At 49.0% G+C, this 18,392-nt stretch overlaps 2 protein-coding genes across 2 annotated transcripts in view; one reads left to right on the top strand and one right to left on the bottom strand.

The window, feature by feature from the left end:
* Nucleotides 1-10,752, top strand: part of GAB2 (GRB2-associated binding protein 2) — an 84,224-nt gene extending 73,472 nt beyond the window's left edge. Inside the window, exons 4-9 of the mRNA XM_006882892.1 lie at nucleotides 409-503; nucleotides 3,247-3,511; nucleotides 5,390-5,480; nucleotides 5,800-5,911; nucleotides 8,208-8,333; nucleotides 10,609-10,752. Coding sequence (XP_006882954.1) covers nucleotides 409-503; nucleotides 3,247-3,511; nucleotides 5,390-5,480; nucleotides 5,800-5,911; nucleotides 8,208-8,333; nucleotides 10,609-10,752 — 833 coding nt within the window. The remainder of the gene's footprint in view (nucleotides 1-408; nucleotides 504-3,246; nucleotides 3,512-5,389; nucleotides 5,481-5,799; nucleotides 5,912-8,207; nucleotides 8,334-10,608) is intronic.
* Nucleotides 10,753-17,336: 6,584 nt separating this feature from the next.
* The window catches only part of USP35 (ubiquitin specific peptidase 35), a 31,438-nt gene continuing 30,382 nt past the window's right edge, over nucleotides 17,337-18,392 (bottom strand). The window contains exon 10 of the mRNA XM_006882891.1: nucleotides 17,337-17,504. Coding sequence (XP_006882953.1) covers nucleotides 17,337-17,504 — 168 coding nt within the window. The remainder of the gene's footprint in view (nucleotides 17,505-18,392) is intronic.

The following is an 18,392-nucleotide window of genomic DNA, read 5'->3' as shown; positions in this document are numbered from 1 at the left end:
GACTCAAAGCGACCCTATGAAGGAGAGTCATTATTATTATTATTGTTATTATTATTTTCATCATCATCATCGTCATCGTCATCATCATTAATTACTTTAAGGATAAGTGTAAGTGGTTCCTGGAATAGGTGGTAGGTGCTGTAAGAATTAAAGGAAAGGTTCATAACTCATGGCAGGAGTAGTCAAGAGCACATCACCCGCAGATGATAGCACTGCATGAGATGGAGATGTCTGGGAGAAACTGATGAACTGGGAAGTGACCTGCTGTAAGGGATACTGTATCACCTGGGCTGGGAGCAGTCCTCTGGAAAGTCAGGAAGGCCCTGAGCAGCAATGGTGAGGGGATAGAGAAGCGTCGATGTCTGCATAAGTTGTGAGTGCACAGAGATCTTCCTTCCTCTGTTGTAGCTTCTTCCTGTGAGACCTATGAGTACCCTCAGCGTGGTGGAGAGAGTGCAGGCCGGTCTGCTGAGTCCATGGGTGATGGAGTCAGTTCTTTCCTGGTGAGTAGAACCTACCCAGGGGTCTTTGGACTGCCTTAGGTGAGTTCAGTGCCACACTCCATGGAAGAGTACAGCCCAAAGAGTAAGACAGCTTTTTCTTGGGGTGCTCCTGGGTTTCTGTTTCCATTCAGAACCCCGGGTTCTGTTTTGTTCGGTCTCCTGGTCTAGAAAGGCAAGCCCTGCTGATGAAGTCTTCAGGGAGCTGCCCTGCTAACCCAGACGCAGTGACTAGCTGGCACCCGACCTCTCGGGCAGTTCAAATCCATCCACAACTTCACGAGAGAAAGATGTGCTGTCTCCTCTTGTGTGAGATACAGCCTCAGAAACTCAATGAAGAGTCAGCTCGAAGCTGATTCTAACATAGTGGCAATGAGTTTGAATAAGAGTCAGTGTATCCTTAAGGTTGTGTGGACCCCAAGATACCTTCACCATGCCTAAAAGTATCAGATATCTGTAATACAGGGAAGCCAGGGTCTACAGTAGTGGATCATTTGACAACATCCATGAGATCTCAAGTGAAGGAGGAATGGTGACACTCAGGGTGCAGAAAAGTAGTAGAATTATGGTTTAAGTGCAGCATCCCAGACTGTCCTCTAGGTTGGAGGACACAGAGACCTGGACACAGTTATCTAAGAGCCCAGCCAGGAAGACCTAGCTTCAGGCTGCCTGTATCCACAGCAGAAGCTCAATTTATGTCTGGAAGATGGGGCAAGATTTGGAAGTGGCTCTAACAGGGTTGTCCAACTCTGTGACAGCTCTGACCACAACTTGGTCATTGCCTCAGTGCCCAGAGTACCTTCAGCTGCATTGAAAGCCAAGCTGGAGGGGCACAACAGGTCTCAAACTGACCTCCTGATAATCTCCTTATACTGATGAGGACTTGAGATGCCGACCTCCCAGTAGTGACTGTGGACTTAAGGTGGAAAGCAGGTCCTGACCCAAGTCTATGCAGCCCCGGGCCTTTAATACTGTCTCTTGTGCAGGCATCCAGAGACCCTAGTGGACCCAGGTATTAGGGCATTTTATAATATGGATTGATCACAATTGATAAGTGGATCCCAAAAGATCATGATAACTAGAAGAGACTGCCCTCATTTCTTCCTTCCCCCCACTTTGCCTTCCAAATCGGTCTTCTCTGTGTGGCTAATACAATCATCAGGTTTTTGTGGGTTTTTTTTTTCTATAATTCTATTTTATTAATTTTCATAAACATTTACAGAGATTTTGGGTTTCCATTCATTCATTGTTGCACTATTCTCTCTACCCTCCTCCCAGTTTGTTCTTGTCCAAATGCCACAATGCTTGTCAAAGCCAGTTCTAATTAATCTTCTTTATCAGTGTGTCCTTTGCCATTCCCTATCACTCCTCCCTGAGAGAGACTTCACCCTGAGTCATAAGGAAAAGAGGGCAACATATTCTCTTAGCTACTTCCTGCTGAAAAGGGACGCTGTGGGTTTCAGGGTGAAGATCTTCTCTCACTACTCTAAAGGGCCCCTTTGGCAGTAGGAAACACATAAACTATTATGGAGATTGATTTTGGAATTTAGATGCACTCTTATTGATTGTGCTTGGCTGTACATGTTCATATCCTTGAAGATGTATCATGGGGGTGTTGCAACCTAGAAGACACAAATTTGACTAACAAGTTATAAGTACATGAGTCAAAAATTATGGAAAAGTAAAAGAAAAGATTCTTTCATTGTTTTACAAACCCTCCCCCAGGTCCCTCCACCATGTAGCCCTCGCTCTAGTCTCCTGTGATGACAGAAATACCTAGTTATATATCTCTTTTAAACAGTTTTCTCCCTCCTCTGTTTCAGTGCAGTATACATTATTGAACCCATCTTACTCAGTCTCTCCCCAACCCCAAGGACAGTCCCATTCTACAACAGTGGCATCATGTAATATTTGTCCTTTTGTGACTGGGATATTTCACTCAGCATAATGTTCTCCAGAGTCAACCATTTTGAATAATATTGCATGAGTTCCTTGTTTTTTAATGCAGCATAGTATTCCATTGTGCGAATATACCACAGCTTCTCTAGCCATTCGTTTGTTGATGGGCACTTAGGTTGTTTCCAACTCCTTGCTATTGTGAACAAAGCTGCAATAAACATGGGTGTGCATATATCTGCTTGGATGTCAGCTATGGTCTCTTCAGGGTATATTCCCAGTAGTGGAATTGCTGGGTCAAATGGTATCTCTATTTGCAACTTTTTGAGAAAGCACCATACTGCTTTCCACAGGGGTTGCACCATTTTACACTCCCACCAACAGTGAATCAGGGTTCCAGTTTCTCCACAACCTCGCCAGCATTTGTTGCTTGCTGTTCTGTTAAATTTTTCTACTTTGACTGGGGTGAAATGATATCTCATAGTTGTTTTAATTTGCATCTCTCTTAGGGCTAGGGATTTTGAGCATTTCTTCATGTGTTTGTTAGCCATCTGAATGTCGTCTTCGGTGAAGTGCCTGTTCATATCCTGTGCCCATTTTTCTATTGGATTATTTACCTTTATCTTGTTGTGGTGCTCAAGTATTTCATAAATTCTGGATATAAGTCCCTTATCTGATATGTTATTACCGAATACTTTTTCCCAGTCAGTGGCTTCCCTTTTTACCCTACTGGAGAAGTTTTTGGATGTGACAATCATCAGGTTTTTATCCTTATATATAAAATCTCAGCCCCTTGTTATTTCTTCTGGATTAGTAACAGTTGTATTTCTTTCACTCTCCTTCTCCCTAGCCAGGAAAAATGCTTGTGGGCCGATCAGATAGTGCCAGCTCTGAAGACAACTATGTGCCCATGAACCCAGGCTCCTCCCCCATGGTGGCCATGGAGCGGGCAAGTGATAATGCCCAGAGCGTCTACATCCCCATGAGCCCCGGGCCCCATCACTTCGACTCGCTCGGCTACTCCTCCACAGCCCTTACTATGCACCGAGGCCCCAGTCGAGGAGCTGAGATCCTGCCGCCCCCTGTCAACCGCAACCTCAAACCAGACCGAAAAGGTAAGTCTGCTTTCCCCTGCCTCGTATCTGCTAAATGTCCAGGGATGAAACACATTTGTGTAGGTATCAGGTGAATCCTGGACTTCTCTTTCCAAGAACTTGGAACTTCTGGTGCTCAGATCACAAACAAGCACGTAGGGCTGGCTGGCTGGTGGAGTAGCCATGGTGAGGAGAAGGCGCACAGGAATGGGGAAGACAGACAGGTTAGATCCCACCTCTGCTCACCAGTTGTTACTGCAGACAAATCATTTCACTTCTCTGAGCCTTCTCCACCTGTGAACTGAGGAGTATAATACTTAACTCCCAGAGACATTGAAGAACATAGATAATATAGCTAAAAATGCTACTCTGCCTCCAGGAGCCAGGCAAGCCAGGCTTGGCCTAGGGTTTAAGGCAGCAGGGGGCTTCAAGCCCAAAAGGGGAAGAGGGGAGAGAAGGCGGCCCTGTTCTTCCAGGTTTGCTCCGCCCAGGGCTGCTATCCTGGTCGCCAGAGAGACCATGGTGCTGTGTGTGCGGATGTTGTGGCAGTTTTTGCACATGAAGGACTGCTCTGCCTCCAGGAGCCAGGCAAGCCAGGCTTGGCCTAGGGTTTAATGCAGCAGGGGCTTCAAACCCAAAAGGTCCCTCGGGCCTGCGGCGCTCAGGCCTGTCTTTCATTGTTTTTGTTCAGACATTCCTCTAGGTTGTATAGCCCTGGTGTACAAGTACCTTGATAACTTGTGGTTGCTGTGAGGATGAACTCTGACACTGATGTGTCAAATGCGTTAATGGCTGGTTGCCCAATGTGGACAGAGAGTGAGGTGGAACTCCCTGATTAAAACAAGCTTGGAAGGAGGAGTGGCATCCACTTCCGTAATAGCTTGCCTCCGGAAACCCTATGAACCTGGAGAGAGGATGAAAGCACCCAAGTGTTGAGGACCCTCCTTCATAGGATCACTATGAGTGACCTGCGACTCGAAGGCACTTAACAACAACAATGTGTAAAATGCTACACAGTATAAAAGATTAGTGGTAGACCTGGGGCTGGGCAGGCAAAATTGACAGAATGATCTAATAAGGAACACCCTATGATGTGATGGGAAAGCTTGAGCTTTTATGTCAGTAGAAATGGATTGGAATATTTTTCTAGAACTTGACTGTGTAGATCTCTGAGCCTCAGCTTTCTTACCTGTGTCAGGAGGATAGTAATTCCCACCTCCCAGCTTTTACTCTGTACACAGCAGGTGTTCAATAAAGTTAGATCTCTGCCCCTTGCCTTTAGATCAGACAGAAGTGCCAGAATTCAGGTTCCAGGCCTGCTACTACTTCACTTCTCACGAGAAGAGAAGGGCGGACAAGCAGAGGCCGGCCTCCGTTGATCTAGCCAACAGGGAATTCATGTTTTCGTGTGTAATAGTGAAGCCTCAGGGCCTGTGGCCTTGCTGTTCTGCACGTTCCACAGAGCTGGGCCAGAAACAATGAGGAGTGGTCTTGCTGACCATCTGACCATCTCCATCTCGAGTATTGCCTCTTCTTTTCCTGTAAAGCCACAGATCTGGGAAGGGGAAAGGAATCTGTGGTCAGACCAAATGCATCTATTTTATACTGAAAACATAATTGCTGTAGATAAGTTGTTGTTATGTACCAGTCAGAACAACTCATAGTTGACCCTCCAGCGGGTTTTCAGAGGCAGTTGATTGCACAGGAGGAGATGGCTTTGAAGGCCTGACTTCTGTCAGCCTGGGCAGGTACTTACTGTATAACGTTGCTGGGTCTGTTGATGTATAAAAAACTGTGATGAATATGAAAGCATGTGTATGCCTGTTCGCATGTTATATCTGCCCGTGTATATGTAGCATTATTACTGGCTGATTGCTTGATTTTCTGTTTCTGTTTCAGCAAAACCAACACCACTTGACCTGAGAAACAACACTGTCATCGACGAGCTCCCCTTCAAATCGCCTGTCACCAAGTCCTGGGCTCGGGCCCTGTGAGTGCTCAAGGACAAGGGGGCTGGGAGTCAAGCCATTAAGGGGAATGAGTAGTAGAACAATCCCTGGTCTGCGAGTCAGGAAAGCTGATTCCAGTGTTAATATTCTCATTAGAAGGTCCTATTTTTCTCCCTTGGGATTTGGCTTTATCATTTGTAAAGGGGAAATAATTATACTGACCCCCCCAACCCCCATTAGGCTATTATCAGATCCAATCCGAGTGGCCTGTGAAGCTGGGTGTGTGAGGGTTTAACCCCAGCAGCTGCCCTGAGGCTTAGCCCAGCCTTACTCCTCTTCTTCTTCTTCCCTTCACCGTAGCCATACCTTCAACTCGAGCTCCTCTCAGTTGAACACCCACACCCGTCCCATCTCCACACAAAGCATCACCAGCACAGACTCGGGGGACAGTGAGGAGAACTACGTCCCTATGGTGAGTCCTCTGGGCTTGGCAAGAATGATTTCCTAGCATGGTCCCCTGGGGCCCACCACTCCGCTCCTCACTCCCCTGCTCTTTATCTAATACACCTTAGCCTGATGACTCAGCATTAGTTGTGATTTTGTCTCATGCTGCAAAAGCAGTCCGCGGGTAGTCGGAGAACAGAAGATAAAGTCCCAGCCTTCCGGGTCCTAATTAGTAGCAAAGGTGCTCTCTCTCCTGACTGACACAGGGTAGCATGATCTAGAGGCTGTGCCAGGGGGCAGCTACAGGAGTGCTGATCCTGTCAGACTGAGGGCAAAGGGAAGGTACTGAGATGGAGGTGCCGCGGCAGAAGAGGAAGGTCAGATTTGTAGAAAGGCACTGTGTCAGAACCACGCCAAGCAACGAGAGCAAGGATAAGTCTTAACTGTAACTGTAGGTCGGTTGGACAGGACTGGAGTTGGACTGAAGCCAGATCATCAACGGCCACTGAATGTTTTCTAGGAACTTTGGGCTTTCCTTCTGGGCAAATGACACAACCTTGCTTGCAGAAAGTAACGAAGGCTTGAAGCTCTTACTGAGTATGGATTACATCTCACAGTCAAGAAAACAAACATCCTCACCACTGGACCGATTGGCAGCATCATGATAGAGGAAGTTAGAAGTTTCCACAGCAATTTCATTTTACTTGGCTCCACAGTCAGCACCCACGGTAACAGCAGTTGAGAAGGCATGCAGCATTGGGGAAATCGGCTGTGAAGGACTCCTCCAAAGTGTTAAAGCACAGTAATGTCCGTTTAAAAGCCAAGGTCCACTTCACCCAAGCCATGATATTTTCATTTACTTCCTATGCATCTGAAAGTTAGACAGTGAATAAGGATGACAGTCAGAAGAACCGAGGCTTTCGAGTGGGGTGTTGGAGAAGAGCACGGCATCCTGCGTGGACTACCAAGAGAACAAACAAGCCTGTGTTGGAGAAAGGCCAGCTGTTTGGGACAAGGATGGTGAAACTTCATCCCACATACATGAGGCATGTTGTCAGGAGGAGCTAGTCTTTAGCAAAGACATGGTGCTGGGAAAGGTGAAGGGTCAGAGAAAGAGAGGATTACCTTCAATGAGGTGGATTGGTACAGTGGCTCTTAGCAATGGACTTGAGCATGTGAGAAATTGTGAAGATGGCTCAGAATAGAGCATGGTTCAGGTCTGTTGTTCAGGGAGTCACTGTGAGTCTTAGTAGATGCAATGGCACCTCACAACAACAACTCTGGGCAAGGGGAGCCTCAGACAGTTTCAGCAAGCTAAGTGATTTAGAATGTCAGGGAATGACAAGAGCACCCTCTAACTTTTTTTTCTTCCTTCTTCTGTCCTGTTAGAATCTTTTAAAAGTGAAATCTTTTTTCCTCCTCTCCTTACTCTCTTGCTCCTGTGACCATGGCCAGAGATAGAAGTATAAGCTTTTCTGGTGTATCCACTCAGCATGAGAGAGAGACGTGCCCCTAACTCACTGTGGTAAAAGCCATGATGGGAGTAGAAACATAGGCAGAGCATGGTTTGGCTTTGCCTTGAGCTTTTCACTGAAGAGGCACAGCTGCCCAGCACCGGATAGTTGTTGCATTAATATTGATTGAATGAAGAGCCAACAGCAACAACAAAAGAGCAAGGGGCTGTGGCTTTTCTCATTAGATTAATACTTTAGAAAAGTCCTGGACAAGTTACTGTATCTTAGGAGTCAGACCACTAGAGTGTGTCAGTTGTAGAACTGAGAGAATAACTGGGGTGTTGTAGAGGCTGAAGAAGAGGCACCTTGGTTCAGACCCATGAGGAGCTGGGGCTGGAGGGAGCATGCTGCTTCAGTGTGGCTCTGCGTGGTAGGAATTTCAGAGAGGGAGTTTCTGAGGTGCAAAGAAGGCTACTAGATCATGATCAGGAATAGACTGTAGAGGAGATCTGACCGGATGCCCCAGAAAAGGGAGCAGCCTTGTACCCTGAGGAAGTTTCGAAGTCAGAAACCAGACATGGGTCCCAGCCTTGTTCCAGCACTCACCAGCTGTGTGACTGGGCAAGTCCTTCTACAGCACTGAACTGCTCTCAGTTCATCTTTTGTGTGATGTTGTTAGTATGAATAGTAATAACACATCAGGCTTGCTGTGAAGATTTAAATGAGATAATGTGAAAAGCCCCAGCATGGTGCATGGTACAGAGTAAGCTACTCAGTAAAAATGATGCTTGCTCCTGAGGTGTGTTTTTCAGGGAGTGGGGAAGCCTGTTTCCCAAGCTCACTAACAGGTGCTTTTTCTCCTTGTGATAGCAAAACCCAGTGTCTGCATCTCCTGTTCCCAGTGGCACCAACAGCCCAGCGCCCAAGAAGAGCACTGGCAGTGTCGATTATCTGGCCCTGGACTTCCAGCCAAACTCTCCAAGCCCCCACCGCAAGGTATCAGGGGTGTGGGGGTATCAGTGAGCCGTCTCAGGGCCTGAGGGCATCCACAGAGACCAGGGTGCCTTCAGCACTGAACAGCAACACTCAGCGGCTCTGCTGGTGGTAGCACACCCCTGTGGCCCGCTGTGCTCTCCTTGGACCTTTGAGGCCCATTTTCCTATTCCCACACTCCCCTTGTCTCTCTCTCTCCCCTCTCTCTCCCTCTACTCCTCCCTCTCTCCCTCCTTCCTTCTTTCCTTCTCTCTCCCTTCTTCTTTCCCACTCTCTTCCCCTCCTTTTCTCTCCCCTCCTCTCTCCCCCCTCCCTTTCTTCCCCTTTCCTCTCTTCCTCGCTCTCTCTCCCCCTCTCCCTTCACGCCCCCTCTCTCTCCCTCCTCCCTGAGCACAGTCACTCTTCTCCTCTACAACCTGATCACTCAGTCCATCCATCGTCCTCATTGCACAGATGGGAAGATGGCACATCGTGTCCTTTGTGAGAACAGAAAACAGTTATTTTCTCAGGGCTGCAGAGTCCATACTCGCACACCTGCAGCCACTATGAATTAGAATAGAGTCCATGGCACCCAAAAACAACACAGTGAATCAGTAACAGATCTAAGACTCTGGGAACCCATGTTCTGGTCTTAAGCACTTTTTTGAGGATCAGTTAAATTTCTGGATGCAAAAAGGGCTAGGAAAGCCTTCCATAAGAAGTGTAGTAAGCTAATACCACTTCTTCAAACCCTTTACCTTGGAGTCTGAACCGACTCATAGCCCCTGAGGGAGTTTTCAGAGGCTTTAAATGGCATAGGAGGAGACTGCCTAGCTTTCTCCCTCCAAACAGCTGGTGGGTTCAAATCGCCTGCCTTTAGGTTGGCAAAGCAAATCTTTACCCACAAGGACCAGAGCTCCCATTAACCAATGATAATTAATGTCATAAAACAAAAAGTTTCTGAATGATTGTAAGAAAAATCAATATGATTTGTAAACCTTCACTCAAATAAAAATAAGCAATTTTAAATTGAATCTCTATAGTTAACAACAAACAATAAATTCTGGCAAGGGTATGGAGAGATTAAAACTTTCATATCCTGTTAGTGAAATGTAAAATGATCCAACCACTGTGGAAAGCAGTTTGGCACTTCCTTAGAAAGGTGGGAATAGAAATAACGTTTGATCCAACAATCTCACTAGTAGGTATAAATCCTAAAAATATAAGAGCTAGGGGAGCTCTGGTGGCCTAGTGGCAAGGAGCTGCAACTACAATCCCAGAGGCTCACGGTTCGAATCCACCAGATGCTCTGCCGGGGAAGGAGGGACAATCTCCTCCTGTACCAGTCAGATCTGATTTGACGGTACACTCACACAAAAATTAAAAAAAAAATTATAAAAAAAATTAAAAAATATAAGAGCTGCTATACCTACAATAGATGCACACCAGTGTTTACTGCAGCTTAATTTACAATAGCAAAGAAATGAAAACAACCCAGGTGTCCCTCGGTGGATGGATGGCTAAAGAGTGGCACATTCACACAGTGGAGTATTATGCAACACTAAGAATGATAGGGAATTTGTAAAACACTACACAGCATAGGTGACTCTAAAGGAAATTTTGCTGAGTGACTAAGGCAGTCACAAAAGGACACTTATGGTATAATACCACTAGTACAGAAAGCTAAGGAAAGGTTTACACACAGAATCATTGCTGAGTAGGTACCAAGAATAGGAAGAGAATGAAAGGGAGTAAAAACTAATGAATAGGTAGGGGAAGGGAAAGGCTAGTGCAACAATAAAGGGTTTATCAGACTTTGTAATTACTTAATTATACCGATCAGTTATAATTAGTTATAAAGTAAAATGTACATGAAAGATAAATTGAGGAAAACCCTATAAAACCATACATTTATAAAATAAAGAATAAAAGAGGGGAGGAAAGGCAGCCCGGTGGGGTAGGAGCTCCACCAAGGGGCACTGGTAAAGCCCTGGGGCTGGTGCTTATTGGCAGCCAGCAAATGTCTTCCTCTGCATTAGGGGTCAGAGAGATGTGTCCAGAAGGAGCCCTCCAGGCCAGGACCCAGGGAAGGACCTGCTCCCAAGGATGGGCTTGCTGAAAGGGCGTGATTGTACCAGATGGGGCATGATGATTTTGGAGTTCAAGCTATCAAGGCCACACTCAGAAAAAGCACAGGCTCTGAGTCTGGTCAGAACAGGCAAAGCCCGCCTCTTCTCCTTTCAGGGAAGCTCCCTACCCTACTCAAAACCACTTCTACTTTCTCACTCTGTCCCCTCAGCCATCCACGTCATCCGTCACTTCTGATGAGAAGGTGGACTACGTTCAAGTGGACAAGGAGAAGACCCAGGCCTTGCAGAACACTATGCAGGAGTGGACTGATGTGCGGCAGTCCTCAGAGCCTTCCAAGGGTGCCAAGCTGTGATACGGGGGCCGCTGAGCTGGAGGAGGGGCCAGGAGGCAACAACACCGCTGCCTCCCCCCCCCCCCCCCCAGTTTCCCTTTTCCCTCCTATTGCCCCATCCCACACACCTCTTTCCCACCCTGCCACTCTTGGCCTTCAAAGCACTTGACATCAGGGACTCTGAACTCTTCCCCTGGAAGGTGAGGGCCTGGTTGAGGCACTTCTGCCCTCTCTAGGTCCACCTTTTGATTTTTATTAGTCATGGCTGTGCCTCCACCCACCTTATTTAGGAGCTATTGCCAAAAAAAGCATCCTTTGGCCTCTTCCTGTCCTCTACACCTAAATACCTAGCAGATGTTGGAGGGAGGGGCTGGGGGCCTGAGCCAGATTCCACACCTCACATTCGGTCATGGCCCTCAGCCTTCTTCCCTCTGGCTCCTTAGCCTACCTCTCCTTCAATCCCAGAAGAAGAAGTCATCTCGCTGCCCCATGGAGCCAAGGACCACAAGACCAAAGTGGACATGGACCTTTCCAACCCTGTTTCTCTTGGAGAGGAAAAGACCATAAAATAGGAAATATGAAGGAAGGTCAGAGGTGGTCTTGAGAAGTAAAGGAATGGGACCCCCAAAGACAGCATGGCAGCTGATAGCAGTGGTCCCTAACTCTGAGACCCAGATGTGGCACTGTAGCTCCTTGCAGAATGAGCAAGGTGCAGGGAGAAAGGATGAAAAGAAGGGAAGAATGATGATGAAGTACCAGGGATTGGAGCCCAGGCAATCAGGGAGATAGGGCACTGTGGGGCCAGGGTCTCTAGAACTCTCGAATCACAAGCTCCTTTTACCAGCCTCTGATGCTTCCCAGTCATTCTCCTGGAGAGCCCTGTCCCCACATCTGAGAGCCCATGACAGATAAGGCTTGGTCTGTGCAGGTTGATGCCGCTGTGGTGTAAGAGAGGGCAGGGGGTGCAGTGAGGGGAGGAGAACGTCAGTGTGTGGGAGTGGGATGTGGGACCAGAGGGTGTGGCACGTAGGATGGAAGTGATGTAGGGATTAGAGGGCTTCCTCGTGACAGGAGCCAGCACGGGGCAGGACTGTGTGTGGATGCTGCAAGTACGTCACCACAGGACTGTGCATCAGAGGAGAGCACAGGCAGCATGACAGAGCAGGGGATGCAGAGGCAAGGCCAGGCTGCACGATGTCCATGGTGAGGAAATGCAGTGTGAGAACTCGATGGGGTGCCCAGGGCAGTGCTTTGGGAGATGGCTCAGTGACTAGAGGGACAGACTGAGCTGTAGCTCAGGCTACTAAGTGTAGCCTTGTGCATAGTGGTGCAATAGGAAGGCAGTTCCAAAGACTGATGGTGGACAGGTGAGCCATTTGTGGGAACAAGCAGGGTGGAACTGTGCCCAGAAGATAGCCTGGATGTATGGCTGGTAGCCTGTAGCATTTGGCTGGATTTTGTGCCAGGTTCCAGGACAGGTTGCATGTCTGGTCTGGTGACAGACCTCACGTGTTCACTACCTCACCTAACCCTCTTGGGGCCTGCTACTCCACAGCATTCCACGCATCATGCTGCACTCAGATTTGGCTACAAGGACAAGACAAGGCAATCCTCTACTTCTATAGCCTGGGAGGCTATCAGATTAGCACCCCAGTCTTCCTCTTAGCTGCTGTTGAGAGGTAGGGCATTGCCTCGGCTCTGTCTTGGAAGCTTACAGAGTATCTGAGTTTTCAAGTTGACAGTTCTTCAGTAAATTTTCAAGAGTTCCATAGACATCTGGGCAGTCATTCGGATATTTTATCCTACCCAGGGGTGAACATTCTTCTCCCCGTAAAAAAATTCCATCCCACTATGTTTGATGGGTATGGCTACCACATCTCTTTCGATTCCTGTTCTTCTACATGTGCGCAAACACACCCACATCACCAGACCAGTGGCCTGCCCGCTCCCTGAGACGTTCCATCCTGAGAACAGTTACTCCCCCACAGTAACTCCTCATATCCTCGCATCAGCCCAGAGGAACATAGTATTAATGGCTGTTCTAGCCAATGATGAGGGCCACGTACTAAGGCCACAGGAATTCCTCAGACTTGTCCCTTGAGAAGGTCACAGTCAAGTAAGAAAGAGACAAGGACATGTGATATTAGTAATGGCTGTAAGAGAGAAACCTAAAATACTGATGGCATGCAGAAAAAGAATACTCCTTCTATAATGGTCTAATGGTAAGGAGTTGCGGTGCCAACCCAAAGGCAGGCAGTTCAAATCTGTCAGCAGCTCCATGCTGATAGGTCGGGCAGTCTCCCCCCCATGGGATTTAAAGCCTCTGAAAACCCACTGGAGGGTCAGCCATGAGGGAGGTCGGTGCCAGAAGTAGGAGTGGGAAAGTGCACAGAAGTGGTGGAAGATAAAAAGCAAGGTAGATTTCTGAAAAAAAGAGCAACTTGGAAAGCTTTGTGTTTTGATAACAAAAGACCTTTGGGACTATAGGTGCAGAAATTGAGGAGTGGCAGGCCTGTGGCTCTGTGTACCCAGAGTTAAAGTGGTGGGGGGAGGATGGCTGCCACGGCAGGTGAGCAGCGTCCTGGTCCGCTCTGCCCAGCCCCAGAAGCCTGTAGTGAGCCCAGGCACTGATACCCTTGTTTCCGGCCCCAGCTGAGCCTCCCCTCTTGATGCCAGGGTGCCATACACACATTAGCCCTTTCTAGTGTAGCCTGGTGCCAATGGAACGGCTGAGAGTCTTCAGAGACAGAGGTGCTCAGACATCATCTCCAAGGAGGCTGCCTGCCAGCACCTGGTTCCTCTAACTGCCAGAACTCTTAGGATGGAACTGAAGGTAGAAATGGAAAAAGTGCAAGAGAAGAGGAAATTTCAGAGAAAAGGAAATGCAGAGATATACAAGCTCCAGACTGCCAGCCGTGTTGGCTCCAGTAGGTGGATCAAAGGTGACCTCTCCTGGAGGCCTGGCTGGGTCTGAGACCCCACAGTGGAGATGCACTGACACCTAGTAGAGTCTGTAAGGACTCATCCTGTCTAGGGCTCCCCAGAGCAGCAGCTCCCCTCTCCCACTTCTAACTCCACCCCAGTGGAGTAGGGACAGAGAGAGGAGGGAAGGACAGGATGCCTGTCTCTTAAAGTGTAGCTGGATTAGGTGGACTGACGCTCAGCTGCCTCAGGAAGAGCCTTAGCCAGGTTGCCCAGTTCCCTCCTTGACTTGGTTTTTTTATAACTTCCGTATTTGAACCCTTCAAATATGCCCTGTTCCCTGGACAGAAGCACAAATATTCTGAAGTTATTGGAGCCTAGGCTCAACCCCAGTCTGCCCTTATGGCCCCTTTACTTGCCACTTGACCTAAGGCCCTAAGCCCTCACCACGACCAACCCTTCCCCACCACACCCCTGTGAAAGTACACGGCAGGAGGAAAATTGGCTCTCCCTTCCCCTTCTCTGAGCCGCCTTCTGTACAGTGGGAGCAGAGGGGGTGCAAGGCTGGCTGCCTGCATCTAAAGAAGCCTCCTACTGGGGCCATCTTCCTTGGACAAATTCTTCGGGGGCCCAGACCACAATGGGCTGCCTGCTGAGAGGCTCATTAGAGATTCAGGCTGTCCTGTGACATTTGGTGGTGTGTGTTCTTGTGTATTTGTTGGTTATGTGTCTTGAAATTTAGAATTATTTCGCACAGAATTGTTGCTGTCAGGAAGAGAAAATAATGGGCTAGTAGAAGCCCCATCTTGAGTTTTTGTCCTGTTGCCATTTAAAATCGATGTTTAATTTCTCAAATCACTGTTGGTGCCTAATCACTTAAGTTATTAATTTATTCTTTTTTTTCTTTTAAAAAAATTTGTAACACATATTTATCTTGTGAGTAGCTCTGGGGGTGGGGTGGGAACATGTTGACGTGGGTAATGTTTTTGCTGTGGTGACACATGGTACCAGGCCTGGAGCTTCAGGTCCCTTTTTACTGTGGTGTTGGACCAGGACAACAATAAAGTCCTTAGAAATGCTAACTGGAGAGGACTGTGGAGTGGCCTTGCCTGAGGGAGGGGTGAATGGACTCTTCAGGCTCCAATCCCAGGGTGGGGCTTACCGAAGGGTTGACAGCCACTGCCCTGCCTCAAGGACACTGAAATACACACACTCAACAAGTCATTTCAGAACCCTTGCTCCTCAGAACCCAGAAGAGTGTGCTTACAATCTCAACTTTCACTTGAAAAGAAGTAACTGGGTACTTAATCTTGTGAGGAAGAATCCTTTGAATTTTAGAGTCTATTTTCCTAATCTGTCAAATGGTGGTGGTACATGTCATCAAGTTAGAACTGACTGACGCATGGCTGACCCTCCGGTGGATTGGATTATCCGATGCTGTAAATCGTATGGGAGGAGACTGCCCGTCCTTCTTCCTCAGAATAGCTGGTGCATTCAGTCTGTGTACCTTTACCCGCTAGGCCACCGGAGCTCCCTCAGTCAGAAACTGTAATCTTATCTGCCAGTTCATCTTCCTTAAAGGTGCACTGGACTAGGTGTCCAGAGACATATTCTGAGCACAATTCACCCTCAAAGAGACCGTCACCTCTGGTCCACTTTCACTGGTCCCTAAGGTCTGACATCTTGAGAGTCCAGATTTGGGCCAACTCTTTACCCCAGCATAGGAGGCCCCGAAGCCCTGGTCACTCTCTCGCCTCGGCCTGTGTTTCCTTGCAGGTGTGGAAGGATGAGTGCAGAGAGGGTCCTGCACACAAGGCTGGACCTAGGCCAATGTGCAGGTCCAGCCCAGGGAGGCCACAGCCCTCTTCCTCCTCCCTGCCAGCTCTCCGGAGGGAAGCAGGAAGGATGCGGTATTGGCAGCAGGCATTTGTGGGGCGTACAGTAATTGGGGAACACTAAGTCTGAAAAATCCCAGTATCAGCGCTTTAGCCTCACTTGATAGGTGAATCTTCTCCATGGCATCCTAAAAAGTAGCTCCCCAAACAGTGCTTCAGCCCCTCAAACACAAAAGGCTTCACACTGCTGCTCAGGGCAGCACTTCAGGACAAAGGTCCTCTTTCCCTCTGCAGGTGCCTGGTCTCAGCATCTGAGGCACCAGCTGGCCCAGCACTAGTCAGTCCCCACCTTCATCAACACAGCACCTCTATTTACGTGGGCAGGGAGGGGGAGCTCTCTCCACTCATGGTGCACCTCACAAGTCAACAGGGGCAGGGAGCCTATTTTCCCATTCACTCAGAGCCGAGGGTCCAGGGAGGGAAGTGTCCCTCAAGTCTTGGAGAATGAAAAAGCCCCCACCCTCTTTACTTCCCAGAGGTGGTCAGCAAGCCAGCAGTAAAGTCGGACATCACAACCCCTGAGACACTGAAGGATGACATCTCAGAAGGTTCGAGAGAACTTATTTTATTCCTGTCTGAAACCTGGGTACCTTGCGGTTCAGAAGAGGCCACAGCAGTGTCAGGGCACACAAGATGAACATGTGCTTTCCATCAAGCCCACACCATCCACTTCTTGGGGTCACCATCAGTGACCCAGTTGTGCTGCCAGCATGACAGTGTCCAACTGACCAGAGGAGCTGAGCCAGCCAGCTTTCCTCAGAACAGACAACGGCTTCTGGAGAAACACAAAACATCTGCAGTAAAATAAGGACTCTGTCTTAACCAGAAGGGGATGCAAATAGTGGCATCTCAGGCACTGAGGCAGGCTGGTGGGGGGGGGATAGGACCTCCCACTCTGAGGGGGCCTATCCTCCCCACTAAGAATCATTGTTTGCTGTAGGGGAGGCGGAGAGGTGAAGGAGTAAGACCAGATGCAAGTCGGAGTGTCTGATCCTATGACAAGCTGCTTCTCACCTACACTCTTCTCAGAAAAGTGGTCGGTACTGGCACCCACACAAGGCAGCTCACTGCATGGGCTACTTCTGAAAACCCTTCTGTAACCCAGGGTTTCCCGGCCCTGCCATTTGGGTACAATTGAGGCAGAAAGACAAGGGGAAGGCCAGAGGTGTGGCACACAGCCCCCTTTGTGCAAGGGTTTGGATCCTGCTCTGCTTTTGTTACTATGGAGCAGGGCAGCTACCTGAAAGGAGCTGGCAGGGAAATGCTACTAGATGGCAGACAATGAGAGCTGGTAGGTCCAGCCCTTTTTCCTGAACTTAATCCTATATTCCACTATCTGGAATACAGGGGAGCTTGCTAGAAGAGCAAGGGGCTGGGGCTGGGGGTGGGGGTGGGGGAGAGCCAAGCCCAGAGTGTCCATCTAAGCAGATCCAAGTTGGCCAGGACACTTGGGTGTAAATCCTTAATGGGACTGATTGCAGTATCAGGGCCTGAGACCCATTTAGGGAGCTTGGGTCTCCCTTCCATATTACAGTATACCTACCCTTCCAGTCAGAGACCAATGTCCCAGAAGTTCCTGCTCCATCTTCTCTGCCCTTAGAAGGCTCTACCTGCAGACCCTCAGACACAGCCTCCCTTGACAGCCCTCTTCACATCCCATCTGGCTAACCACCTCTGCCTAGAACCCGGGCTCCCTGGCTGGTTCTGAAGAGAAAGCAGTCAAGGCCTCTCCGGAGGCTGGCTGTGGTGTCCCCACAGGCAGGAGCAGGCTGGGGGACAGGGCTCGCCTTAGAAGACAAGTCTGTGGAAGTCACCGCCGTTGCCACCTGCGGGGTTGCAGCCTCCTGGAGAGCCTTCGTCCTCATCCTTGTCTTTGTCAAAGCCCCGCCCCCAGGATGGAGATGCGGGCAGTGCAGAGATATAGGCCGCCCGGCTCCGGGCCTCCTTCTCCTGCTCCTGAGAACACAAATGGATGTTTCTGTGAGGACAGGGAAGAAGTTTAACACTCAGACTCACCCTGCGCCGCATCCTCTGCCTGCTCCTACTGTGCGTTTTTGCAGAGTCCCCCCTTCACCCCTGCTGCACAGCCACTCAGCACACCCTCCTGAGTGCCTCCTCTGGCCCTCAGGGTTGAACACACAGCTCCGCCCTGGGGTGCTGGAGCGAAGTGTTGGGCTAGGTGGGACAGACCCACCTCTCCACAAAGCTGAAGCCAGGCTTTGAAATCTGCCCCCACCCCCACTGGAAACTCCCCGTCCTTCAGAGGAAAGAAACTTACACTACACTGAATTGCAGACAGGACTTGATGTGGTCAGGCAGAGACACCTAGAGGGCCAGGCCACCCCACATGGGAAGCTCTCCACAGGCCTCCTGCTTAGCAGCTGTCCAGCTCACTGCCGCCAGAGGCTCCAGGAGAGGACTCAGATGCCAGAAAGTTCCTCTTCCTACTGAGCTGAGGCCCTCCTCAGCCAGATTCCCCATCACTAGCTCCGCCTCTGCCTGGACACCACATTAGAAATGTGAAAATGGGCCTGGGGTCCCCACAGCCCCACCCCAAAGTCTGCCTTTCTAACATACAACACTCACTCCAAGTGTGGTATCTATAGGACCCAGTACAGCCAGTCTCATTATTTATAGCTAGTTGTTGTTGTTAGGTGCTGTCAACTATGAACAGTGACCTCTGCCCTATCCTAGGTCATCCTCATCATCTCTGATACATATACTTAAGCCCGTTGTTACTGTGCCAATCAATGTTGCTGAGGGTCTTCCTCTCTTTCACTGACCCTCCAACTTTCAAATATGATGCCCTTTTCCAAAGACTGGCCCGCCCTAACAACATGAACA

This window comes from Elephantulus edwardii, unplaced genomic scaffold (assembly GCF_000299155.1).
Source record: "Elephantulus edwardii isolate Elephantulus edwardi_28Jun2011 unplaced genomic scaffold, EleEdw1.0 scaffold00025, whole genome shotgun sequence".
Lineage (NCBI taxonomy): Eukaryota > Metazoa > Chordata > Mammalia > Macroscelidea > Macroscelididae > Elephantulus > Elephantulus edwardii.
The sequence above is the reverse complement of the archived record's forward strand: the minus strand, read 5'-3'. Positions and strand labels throughout refer to the sequence as shown.